Source organism: Apis florea, unplaced genomic scaffold, assembly GCF_048593485.1.
Source record: "Apis florea isolate Af1SG1 unplaced genomic scaffold, ASM4859348v1 contig_3696_pilon, whole genome shotgun sequence".
In the NCBI taxonomy this organism is placed as follows: Eukaryota; Metazoa; Arthropoda; class Insecta; order Hymenoptera; family Apidae; genus Apis; species Apis florea.
In genome coordinates this window covers 372,116-384,589 of record NW_028256809.1, presented here as the reverse complement: position 1 = coordinate 384,589, position 12,474 = coordinate 372,116, and the positions used below count along the sequence as shown (strand labels likewise).

At 17.5% G+C, this 12,474-nt stretch overlaps 1 protein-coding gene across 1 annotated transcript; it reads right to left on the bottom strand.

Moving 5' to 3' along the window:
* Window positions 1-1,844: 1,844 nt before the first annotated feature.
* Window positions 1,845-7,830, bottom strand: LOC100866477 (uncharacterized). The gene is made up of 6 exons (XM_086914646.1): window positions 7,503-7,830; window positions 7,033-7,433; window positions 6,808-6,907; window positions 6,644-6,745; window positions 2,164-2,319; window positions 1,845-2,081 (listed from the first exon to the last, which is right to left on the bottom strand). The coding sequence occupies exons 1-6, from the start codon at window positions 7,794-7,796 to the stop codon at window positions 2,022-2,024; spliced, it is 1,113 nt and encodes a 370-aa protein (XP_086770772.1). The 5' UTR covers window positions 7,797-7,830; the 3' UTR covers window positions 1,845-2,021.
* Between the last annotated feature and the right edge of the window lie 4,644 nt (window positions 7,831-12,474).

The following is a 12,474-nucleotide window of genomic DNA, read 5'->3' as shown; positions in this document are numbered from 1 at the left end:
TGTAAATAATAATTTTATTTTTCAATAATTTGAAAATTGATTTTTTTAAATCAAAAAATTTATAATAATAAATTTATAAATTTATAATAATTATGTTGACAATTAAAAAATATGAAAAAAACCTATACTAAATTTATAAATAAATACTATATTATACAATAGTAGACCAAATATTAATTATCTGTATAAAAATTTTTTCATTTTGCGGATACTTATGAAAAGAGAGTTTTTTTTTCACTTTTGAGAGGCAAATACTTCACTATGTAGCTGCACATATCCAACGTAAATCTATATGCTGTAATTGATTAATATTTTTTTATAACAAAATTAAAACAAAAATTTTTGCAAAGAAAAAAAATTGTTTGAATTATCTATTAAGTCTGACTTTTCAGGTATCTTACATTGACTGGAAAGTTGATTTTAGAGATCAAAATAAATATGAAAGTTAATATACAAAAAAAAGTGATTGAAATTTATTTATTAATTTATAAGCAATTTAATTTTATTTATATAACTTTATCTTTATAGAACAAAGTTTCATTCTATTTCCATATCGCTTTATGTAATATAGATTCTAAGGTAATTATTCAATAAATAATATTAATATAATAATATCTCAATCGATATTTTCGTGTTCGTTTTAATCAAATTCAAAATCGATTATCTAGAAACGTTCCACAAATTAATAAATATTAATGAATATTAACATTCTGTATATTTTAAAGATTCTAAAGAATATACATTTTGGAAACTATTGTATTTCTGTGAAATAATGATTATTAATAATAATTAATCAAAATAATGATTTTCTGTAATTTTATTTCTTCTATCATATCAAATGTATTTCTAAATTCAATTCATAGATTTTATTGTACGAAATTATTTTAATAATTAATTTTAATTTATAAATTTATTAAACAAATAAACACAGACACACATAAAGTCCGGAATAAAATGATAGGATATAAAATATCAATTTTTATTATATTTACAAAAATATTCTAAAGAAAGAATTTTTTTCTAATAATTTTGTCAATTTTATCATATAATAATATTCTTCTCCTGCCGAATTTAATTTATCATCATAAAATTATTTTTTAAAATGTACTATTTTAAAATTATTCTATTTTTAAAAAAATATAATTTTATTTATGCTTACATTTACGTAGTTTAGATATAGTTATTTAAAAAAGTAAAGACTTTTGATTTCTCAATATATATATATAGGGAGAGATCTTGCATACGTGAATTGATTCTATTCCATCTCTATATCAATGTGTACGTATTTATTTAACTCATTGGACTAAATATAAAATTAATTCTGCAAAGTTGTTCTAATATATTAATAATTTATATGTTTTATAATAAGATGAAATACTTATTGTTAATAAACATTGCAAGCAGGAATATTGCCAAAATATATTTTAGATTGTAGGCGAAATAATACAATATCATGTCGATATTATATTGTTATGCTAATTCGCACTTTTATTAAAATATATGTAATTAATATAAATATGTAAATACTGAACAGTGTTGTTAAGTGGATCAGATTAACATATTTATATTAATTATATATCTTTATTAGAAAAGCATTCACTTAACAATGGTATAATTTAGCAATATGAATTTTTTCTAATCAAAATACAAAGATAAAGTTATTATACAAATAATTTATTGCATAATATTTACATTAATTTATAATTAATTAAATTATTATTATAATATAATATTAAATTATTATTATAATATTAATATAATATTTATATAATAATAATAAATAATATATTAATAATAAGCTTAATTAAATTATTATATAATAAATTTAATTGAAAGAATTAAACTTTTTGATATATACATATATTTATTTTCAACGATACAGAAGAATATTGATGATTTTAAAAATTATCAAATATTATGTCTTACTATTATGACTATTATTACATGTTCTTTAATCATGACTATTATAACAGATGTTTTATACAATAATTAATATATTACAATAATTAATATATTTATATTCATCTATCATATATCGTAGCACGTATTGCAGTGAAAATGGAAAAAGCATTTGATACATACTGAAATTTTATAATTGTTATTAATTTGTATGTATAGTTGTTTTTTATTTATTTGATTATAATGAACTTTAATTTATCTTACCGAACAATAATAATGCAAAGTAAGTTGTGGTAATACAACATTAATCGAAATAATTATTGGTTTTTGATATATCAATGTAATCAGCACGAATTTTTGCATATTTAATGTCTGATCATACCACATTGAATCGTAAGCACTTCGTAAAACGGTTATGCTCTACAAATTATAAAAAATTGGTTCTTATAAATTATAATCGGCGATAAAATATTTTGAAATTGATACGATATATTTATAAAAAAAAATTGTATAACATTGAAGACTTTCACTATTATTATATATATATTATTATTATTATTATTCGTTAATTCTGATTAAGATTATTTTATTAAGATTTAATTTTACAGATATATATATATTTTTTTACAATTTGATATTTTATCGATTTATAATATAAAAAATAGCTCACTCAAAAAATAGCTAAATTGGATTTAAAAAATCAAAATAAATGTAAAATCTCTGAAATATCACCATTCATAAAAAAAGCATATATTTCATAGATTTTTACCTCAAAACTTTTTAAATTCCATATTTTATAATTTTCATAAATTGTAAAAAAATCCGTTTTCATTCATTCTAATAGTTAATAGTTATTTGAGATGAAAAACTCAAAACAAAAAACATATAAATATGGCTATAGATAGAATAAAAAATATTTTTAAGTATATTTACTAATCAAGAAAGAATTATATATGTATATTTTACTAACCAAGAAAAAATTATATATGTGGATATTTGATATAACTGTGCGGAACATATATTTTTAATGTTATTAAAAATAAAAAACAAATATCAAAGAATAAAAATAAACAATATTGTATATTTTATATTTTTCTTTTAACACTTATGGATTTTTGTTGATGTTTTTATGATATTTTATGATAAAAATATTAATTTATTATATTATTATTAACATTAATTTTAATTGTTTCTGTATGTGCGATTTTTTAAGTCTTCAATACTTTGAATTGGATACGAATACATTTTATTTACTTTTTATAAAATTTCAAAAGAAAAAGTTTAAAATCAAGAATGCTAATCAACATACTCATGCTGAAATCTTAATATAATAATTTATACATTTTTTATTTAAATAATTTGTAATAATCTTTTATGATTTTCTATTCTCAAAATTCAATATAACATGATATTATTCGTAAAAAAAAAACTGTAAAACTGTTTATAAATAAATTTTTAATTACAGAATTTTGACAATTAAAATAATTTTTAGATTTTTCATGTAAAAATTTTTGAAAAAAATGCTTATAAAAAGAAAATCCAAAAATTTTTTAAATTTTAAAAATTTTTCTAAAAATTAATTCTATCAATATTTGATGTTATTTTATTTGAAAAAATAAGAAAAAATTTAATAATAATAAATTCTAATATTTGGAAAGATAAAAATTTTTATTCAATTTTATATTTTCAATTTTATATTTTTCATTATTAAATATATATATTTAGTTTTTGAGATATTTGCAAAAAAAAATTAGTTTAAAATACATAATATAAATTTTGTATTTGTGATATTTAATAGAATATAAGTAAAAAGACATTTGAATTTTTTGAACAATTGAATAATTCTGCAAAATAATTACACTTATTATATATGCCATATATGAAAAGATAAACGAATAAAATAACTTGAAAAAAATTTATAATTATACATAATTTTTCTTACACGATATACAAAATTTATATATTTTAAATATATACATGTTATTAGTAATATTTAATAAATTTAATAAATTTATAATAATAAGAATATAAAGTGATATAAGAACATTTTTTGAAAGAAGTTTATTTAGAAATCCTTGGAATTGTATATTTTTTAGAAACTCTTTGACATGATTGGAGTATAAACGTGATCTTGATATTTAACATTTTCCAGCCATATTAATCTCAATAACAATCAGCGTCATTTTACATTCGAGAAAATTTATTATATTCGTGGATTCGTTTTTGTGGGGAATTACGAATTCTGTAAGCGATATATTATATTTTCCTAATTTTAAGGATTTGGAGTAATTTTTTAAAAGTTTGGAATACCGCATAACCAGGAGAGCTGGTCCGCTTATATGCTCCATCAAGAATCTGCAATTCTATAAAATAACGTGAAGATTTCAGAGATCTTACATTTGCAAAATTCGAGAAAAAATCAAAATAATTTTAATCTTTGAATTATTAGAATCTTTTAAACTATTGAACTATTTGAACTTAATTCCATTAAAGACTTAATTCCATAAAAATTCTTATATATAATTTTTTAAATTTAATTTTTAAATTTTCGCTCATATATTCATTCAGTGACGTATGTAAATTTTTATTGGCATATAGACTTTGTTCTTGATCGTTAAAATAGAACTTCGTTAACAATAGAATTTTGTAATAAATCAATTTTATTACTATATAATATAGCTCCATATACTGGAGAAGAAACAATAACAGTTGAAAAAATAACTAAAAATAATTAAAAATTTCGAATAAAGTTTAAGTAAACTTTAAGTAATACTTGAATAACATTTATTCATAATTATTATATGTAGTCGATCTATTCTTTATATAATCTTGATTGTTTGATATTACAATTATTTCCACTATTATTATTATACTTTAATATACTTTAATAAATTATTGAAGTAATTCAGCAAAATAATTATTCGTAATTTCAACTATTAAATTTTGCCTATCTATGCCTCCATGAATAGATTGAAACTAATACATATAATATTATGAAAGTAAGAAGATAAAAAGAAAAGCTTATTGAATATACATAATTTGTTTAGCTTATTGAATATACATAATAGAAAATATATTTTTGCAAATATCTCGAAAATTAAAAAAGATTCTATATATGTATATAAAAAATTGTTCAAAATGATGATCTTGATAACATATTTTAAATTATAAAAATGAAAATTACTCTGTTATTCTGCATATTTTCCGTAATTTTTTGATAACATTGTATACATATGAACACTTATTTGATAAGATAATTATTTTATTTATATTTAATATTTTATTTATTAATTATTTATATCTTAATTATATATTTAAATAATAAATTTTTATAAAATTGATGGATCTTTTTTAGTCAAACAAACCATGATGATCTTTGGCTTGCAATACAATATGAATGATAGAAATCAGATTTACGTGTCAATGCTATCGTGAAATTAGTTTTATTACAGTGACATATGTGATAAATTTCATTCTTTTAGATAGGCAATTTTATTTACTTGAACTTATATTTTTTATGCTTATTAATTATGTTCATCTCAAAGAAAACTGTAGAAGAAAAATTGAAAGAAAAAATTTAAGAAAAACGATAATTATTAATGTAATAAAAACTTGGAGAGATAATTTTATTATTTATAATATATATAATTTTATATTTATAATATATATTTCATTTTGTAACGCAAATTTAAAAAAATATAAATTAATAAATAAATTTCATTTTTTATATATTAATTTTTTATTTTTTTTTTTTTTGATTGCTAGAATACTTTAGAATAAATGAAATTAAATTATGAATTATTTAATATTACATAATATTTAAATATTATATCTTAACACTTTATATAATAGAATTTCATAATTTTTATATTTTCTTATAGATTATATTTATTAACATTTATAAAATTTTTTTCATAATATTCCTTTCTTAAAAAAATATTTCTTTCTATTTATATAAAAAAAAGACTGTATATATTAATTAATATAATAGAATATATTGATTGAAAGATAATTTGAATTTGATTGTGTTTCCGTTATCGAAACAAATTAGAAATAAATTTAACATGCCATTATGTAATTTGTAAAAATTTCGAAAAATTTCCACATTTGCACATTTAAATGACTTTTAAATCACTAAATTCTATCAACGAAATCGAATATTTTCTTTCAAATGTTCCTAAATTTATCAAATATTTTTTATATTTCTTAATAGACATAAAATATTTATTCTTTATTATTGATATTTAATGCATAATATATCAAGAAATCTAACTAATGAATTACTAAAATATATTAGTATGAAATATTAATATATTGATAATATAAAATATTAATTCTTTAATAAATTGAATACACATACGAATAAAACATAAAAAAATAAAGATCTAAATAAACAAAATTCTCATTTTAAATATGAATTATATTTTAAAAATATGGTTCTCAAATTTATGATAATTTAAATTAGGTTAAAGAATGATTAAAATCAATTATCATTTACCAGTCATTGATATAATTGTTTTTAAAAAAAAATCATTTTTTGTTATTAATAATAAATTCCTTATTTGTTTTATTAATAAAAAATTCTTAAGAAAAAATCAATTTAAGCACGCAAAAATAGAGACTTAAATGAAGACTTTGAAATGACTTAAATTTAATATACAATTTTTGATAACCAAATTATAATAATTCCGAAGGTCAATAAATAATTTTTTAATTTACTATTGAGAATGTAAATGTAACTTACCATATCATACATATGATCAGCTGGCCATGTATATATATAAATTTCCAAAAGCATAGATACGCATATAATTAAGAATTGTATTTTCACAAATAATGATGAAGTCTATATAAATTACAGAATTAATTTATCATGTATTTATTATGCATTACATTATTTTCACTTACTGTAATCAATATAATACCAGATAAAGTCAATACAATTGTGCTTATTGTCATAGTATAAAATATTATAAAACGAATACAATTTACTACATCTTCTGCATATCTAGACAAAAAATTTATAATAATTGATAATAAACAAAAATTAATAATTTATAATTAATAATTATAATTAATAATAATTAATAATCCATATATTTAAAAAATGTTATATGTATTAAAAAAATTTACCTCCTCAAAAGTAATTGTTTTTTAAGGCAAAGGATTAGCATTTCAACATTTGTAGTTTTTTGTAATTCCTTAACTAAACATTCAAATCTTGCAGATGTAAACCAAAGTAGAAGCGCCACAAACATACTTACACATATATGTGCAGCGCATTGATAAGTGAAAAAAAATTGATGCATATATATAATAAAATTTCTAGATGTATAATTAACTTGAAATGGATATTCTGTTTCCCATGGAAAAGTAATTGGTAAGAACGTTGGTCCTAATACAAAAATAGTTGCAGCTGTATATATTAATACAATAATTGTTCCATACAAAATGTTACATTTCGCGACATATGTACACATAATTTCATACAATTGTATTTCTTTAATACATGTCATCATTTCTTCAACTATTCGCTGTAATTCATAATTAAAATATATATCTTTTTATATCAAATATTAAAATAAAATAAATAATTAACTTACTTGTAAAGTATTATATTTTATAAAGCATATAGTAGTTTGTACAATATGTTGAAACACAGCCATTGATAGGCAAACACACTTAAAAAAAATGTTAAGATTGTCTAAATTCAAGTAAATCGTATAAATTAGAGATAGAAGTATTATGAAAGCGCTAATAATGGCACCGATTTGTAAAATTTTCATATACACAATTTTTTTTCTAGTACTATTAATAGGAAGTGGCCAACAAAGAGATAAAGCTACGCTAAGCCATATAAAGTAAATGCCTTTTTCTGGAGTCACTTGTTTCAACATAGTTTCAAGAAACAATTTATCTTAGAAGTCGAATGAAATAAAACTTAACTGGTGCATAAATTCAATATGTACAAAGTGTTAGTTGAAAAAAGAATTTTTCAAATAATGTATAGTATGATTTATTTAATAAATCATACTATACATCATAGCAACGTTGGATAATGATTTCTTATAGCATATTTTTTCCAGTGCTAGTTAACTTACGGACAATAATAATTATGGGTTATTGGTATTATATAGTGGTATGGCATATAATATTAGACAGCTGCAAAAGAAAGTATTGCAACAGAACTATAATTTTCTAGTAGTAGCACACTAATAAAACGTTCTTTTATATAGAACAAAAAACGAATATTGAGTATACGTATCAAACTATACATTTATTCTTCATATAATAGCTTACACGCAATATTTACGAAAGGCTATAATTGAAAAGAAAAAAAACTTGTTAATTTAAATATTAACATTTTTAACAATATACGTTTCTTTTAAGGCTTTTTCTTGATGTTATTATAATATACGAATATTTTAAGATGAATACAAAGATTTATGTATAAAATTAATCTAATTTAATATATACATACATTTAATACATAATTAAATACATAGTAAGTGAAAACTAATCATTTCATTGTTATTATTTTAAATGACAAATATAATTAATTGCAAATATAGATATGTAACATATATTAATCTAAAAAAAAAATGTTTTGTAAAAAAAAATGAGTACAGTGATGAGTATATAAATGAGTATATAAATAAATAAAATTGCGAATAGTTTTCTGAATCGTAATAAAGTAATATTTATAACAATGAAAAATTATTTATCAACATTTTATAAAAAATAAAAAAACATCATTAAAAAATATTAAAAATTTTATAAAAATATCGATTATAAATAATATAATTATAAATTTTGCCTGTTAAGCATTCTTGATATATTTAACGTAATCAAATGATTTAAATGATTTAAAATATATTTAAATCAAATAATTAAATATAAAATATATTTACTTATATTTAATGTATTATTGAAATTTATATATACAGAATATATATAAAATGTAGAAAAGGAAACTAAAAAAATTCTTCCCACCAATAAACAAATCGATAAAATTGCAATTTTATTTTTTTCAAAGTAATTCGAAGAATTTAATAGAATATTAGTTATTTAATTATTTAAAAGAGCTTATAAATTATTTAAAATATTTAAATTATTTAAATTATTTAAAAGAGCTAATAATCGTTCTGTTTAAATTGGATTTGAATTATTTACTTTAATTATCTTTATCATACTTTCTTGAATATTAGTTCATTTATTTTTTGTGGAGCGAAAAAAAAAGGTATAGAAGAAAAAAGAAAAAAACAAGTATTTCATTCAAAATCTATTTGAGAATTGATAAACAAATGACTATCACATGGCTTGATAATCGCGGGAAAGATAACAAAGTTGATGAATTTATTATGGTGAGAATGCCACATTTTTCAATTTCTATTTTTTATTATAAAATAAAAAAAAATATGTTAACGTTAAATAAGTAAGATAATAATATAGAAATTTCTATTTTAATTAAAAGTTACTATTTTTGTTATATATATAGGAGATAGCAATTGTTGCATTTTCATATATATGAATAATATTTTTTATTTTTATGAAAAATAAAATTTCTGTTAAAAATAAAATTTAAATATTATTATATTTCATGTATTTTTATATAAGTAAATATTTTTATAAGTAAATAAACATTTAATATATTTTAATTTTTATGTATTTTTTTTTATTTTGCTAATATAAAATTACAAAACATTTTTTTGATTCCATAATTGAAATTCAAATTGAAAAACAAATTCCAATTCGATTTTAAAAAATATAACAAAATAATTAAATACAATTTAAGCCGAACGATTTTTAAACAATAAAATATGTATGATTCAGATATATTAAATTATTCAAAGATTACTTTGAAGGAAAAAAATAATAAAATTTATTATATATATTTATTATAATTATTTTATATTTAATTATTTTGTATTTTTATTAATCTTACTTTTTGATATACCGTATATTATTTAAAAAACTGATTATTATTTTTAGTTAAATATTATTGTTGAATCCATAGAGAATAAAATTTCAATAAGATAATAATTTTGTAGAAAATGAAAAAATGAAATATTATCAAATCTGTTTCAATTCTGCATCAAATTCTGTTTCAATTTTTAAAATATTCTATCTATATAGAATGTTAATATATTATATTAAATAAAACAAAATGGAAACAGAATGGAATAATAATGTAACGAAGATAGAACCGCACTCAACGCAAACTTAATTTTCTTAATAATTTACTTATCTAATAGATATTTAAAAATTATATTTTAATCGACATTTGTATTCATTTTGATTTTTAGAATTAATTTTTTGTTTTTGTTGATAAAACTTGCAATTTCGATAGACATAAATTTCATAATAATTTTTAAAGTTAAAAGTTTCAAAGTCATTTCACACCATTATATTTGAAATATTATATTTTAACATCTACATAATATACAAAAAAATATATAATATGATAATGATATAATAAATAATATTCACTTATATATAAAAAATCCAATAATGAATTCGAAAAAAAAATAAAAATAATCTTAAGAAATTAAAAGAAATATTTTTTGCAATTAATGCTTCGATATTAAATTATTTAAATTGATATTAAATTTGATATTATTAAATTATTTAAATAATATATAAAACATTTTTTGTATTATCACAATTAGAAGAAAAGTTTAGATAACATTATTTAAATAAACATTTTAAAATAAATATTTAAAATACTTATGATCGTATTTTACATTTCAAATTATATTTCGAATATCAAATTTTTATTAATAAAATTAAATGGCACAACTATCATAAAAATAAATGTGCATTTTATGACCATCGATTATTCGAATTTCAATCATTCAAATGAATGATTATAGGAACACAGAGTGAATTACATAATTATATATATATTTAACTATTTTTAAGTAATTTAAATTACTTACGTACATAATAAATAACTTATTTAAATTAACAATATTTATATTCTGAGATATATAATTGAAATAATATTTAAAAGCATATCCATAATCAAATGGATCAATATTTAAAAAACAATATTCAAATCTAAAAAATTGATTTTATGTATTTTTTATTTTTTTTTTTTTTACATAAACCATATTTGAAAATTATCTAATTTAAATTATTTTAGTTATTATCTAGTTTTAGTTATTAGTAATTATCTAGTTATTTTATAACGAATTCACAAATTTAGTTCTTCCTGATTATTCAATTATTTGTACAAACAGATTTGTTTCCTAATTAGTTAGGATATTTTTTTAAAATAAAAAATTAAATTGGATAGTTATATTATTATAGAAAGATTCTATCAAATATTGATCAAAACCAATTTTCATTTTCAGTAGATATTAAATTTTTTTTTAATGAATATAACAATATTTTATAATATAAACAATAATTTCATAGTTGAAAGATACTTAATATTAACATAACATTAACATATTAATATTACATATATAAATTTTTTATTAGAAGATTTAAGATCATTTGTTAAAATCAATATAATATATTTATTAAAAGTTTTAAAAAAAATATGATATCTGTTGATAACTGAAGTTAAATCAAATGTTTACTTAATCTTTTATTTGTATTCTCCCATTGAAAAGTGAGAAAAATTTCGAAATAAAAATACAATACATTCAATATAAAGATTAAATGTAGATTAGTAACTTAATTAAAAAAATATTAATTATTTTACTTATTATAGATCAAAAAAATAATTATTTTATTTGCAATATTTTTAAAATTAAAATTTCAATAAAAATTTTCTATTTTAATCTAATTGTCTTTTTTTATTTGCTTTATTAATCATTTAAATTTAATTTATTAATTAAATTGATTAGTTGATACTGAATAGCAATTTTTTCTACAAATAATAATATTTTTATTTTTATGAATCTTCAATTTTTATTATAATTACATAAAATTATATATTATAAATTACACAAAAATGATTTTCTTTTTATAAATTTTTATTTATAATACAAATTTTTATCTAAGATTTATATAAATATTTTTTAAAAATTTTAATTTTTATCAATATTAACTTATAACAAAAAACTTCAAACTATAGTTGATACTATATTAATGAAACAACAATATATCACACTATAATATAAAATTTATATTGAAAACTATAATATATAATATCTATCATATTTACATATATTCGTAAAAGAAAAAAAATTTTTTTTCTTAAATTTAATAATTCTTTGATTTTATATTAAATTTATCTATAAAAATTTATTACTTTTAAAATAATAAATTAAATAAATAAATAATAAAAGGAATAAAACATTTTTCGATTCTATTGCTCTCTGAATTTTATATAAAAATTATATTCTTTTCAAATTCTAATTTTATTTAGGTTTTTTAGAATTGATTTGTCTACTTTCATTTTCGATCTAAATAAAATTTTATATTAAAAAAAAATTGATTAATTAAGTTTTATCTACATTTATCTGTTTATTTTCATTTGATCAAACTATATTTTAAATAACGATTTTTTGAATTTCTTAATTTTAAAAACTTTTTTAGAGAAAAAATAGATATAAATGTAAA

Excerpts from the sequence above, each read along its gene's own strand:
- LOC100866477 (XM_086914646.1), bottom strand. The coding sequence starts at position 7,796 with ATGTTGAAACAAGTGACTCCAGAAAAAGGCATTTACTTTATATGGCTT. Across the intron at positions 2,320-6,643 it reads CTGATCATATGTATGATATG|AGCATAACCGTTTTACGAAG; the intron begins GTAAGTTACATT and ends TATAATTTGTAG. Across the intron at positions 2,082-2,163 it reads CTTTGCATTATTATTGTTCG|TATGTATCAAATGCTTTTTC; the intron begins GTAAGATAAATT and ends ATAAAATTTCAG.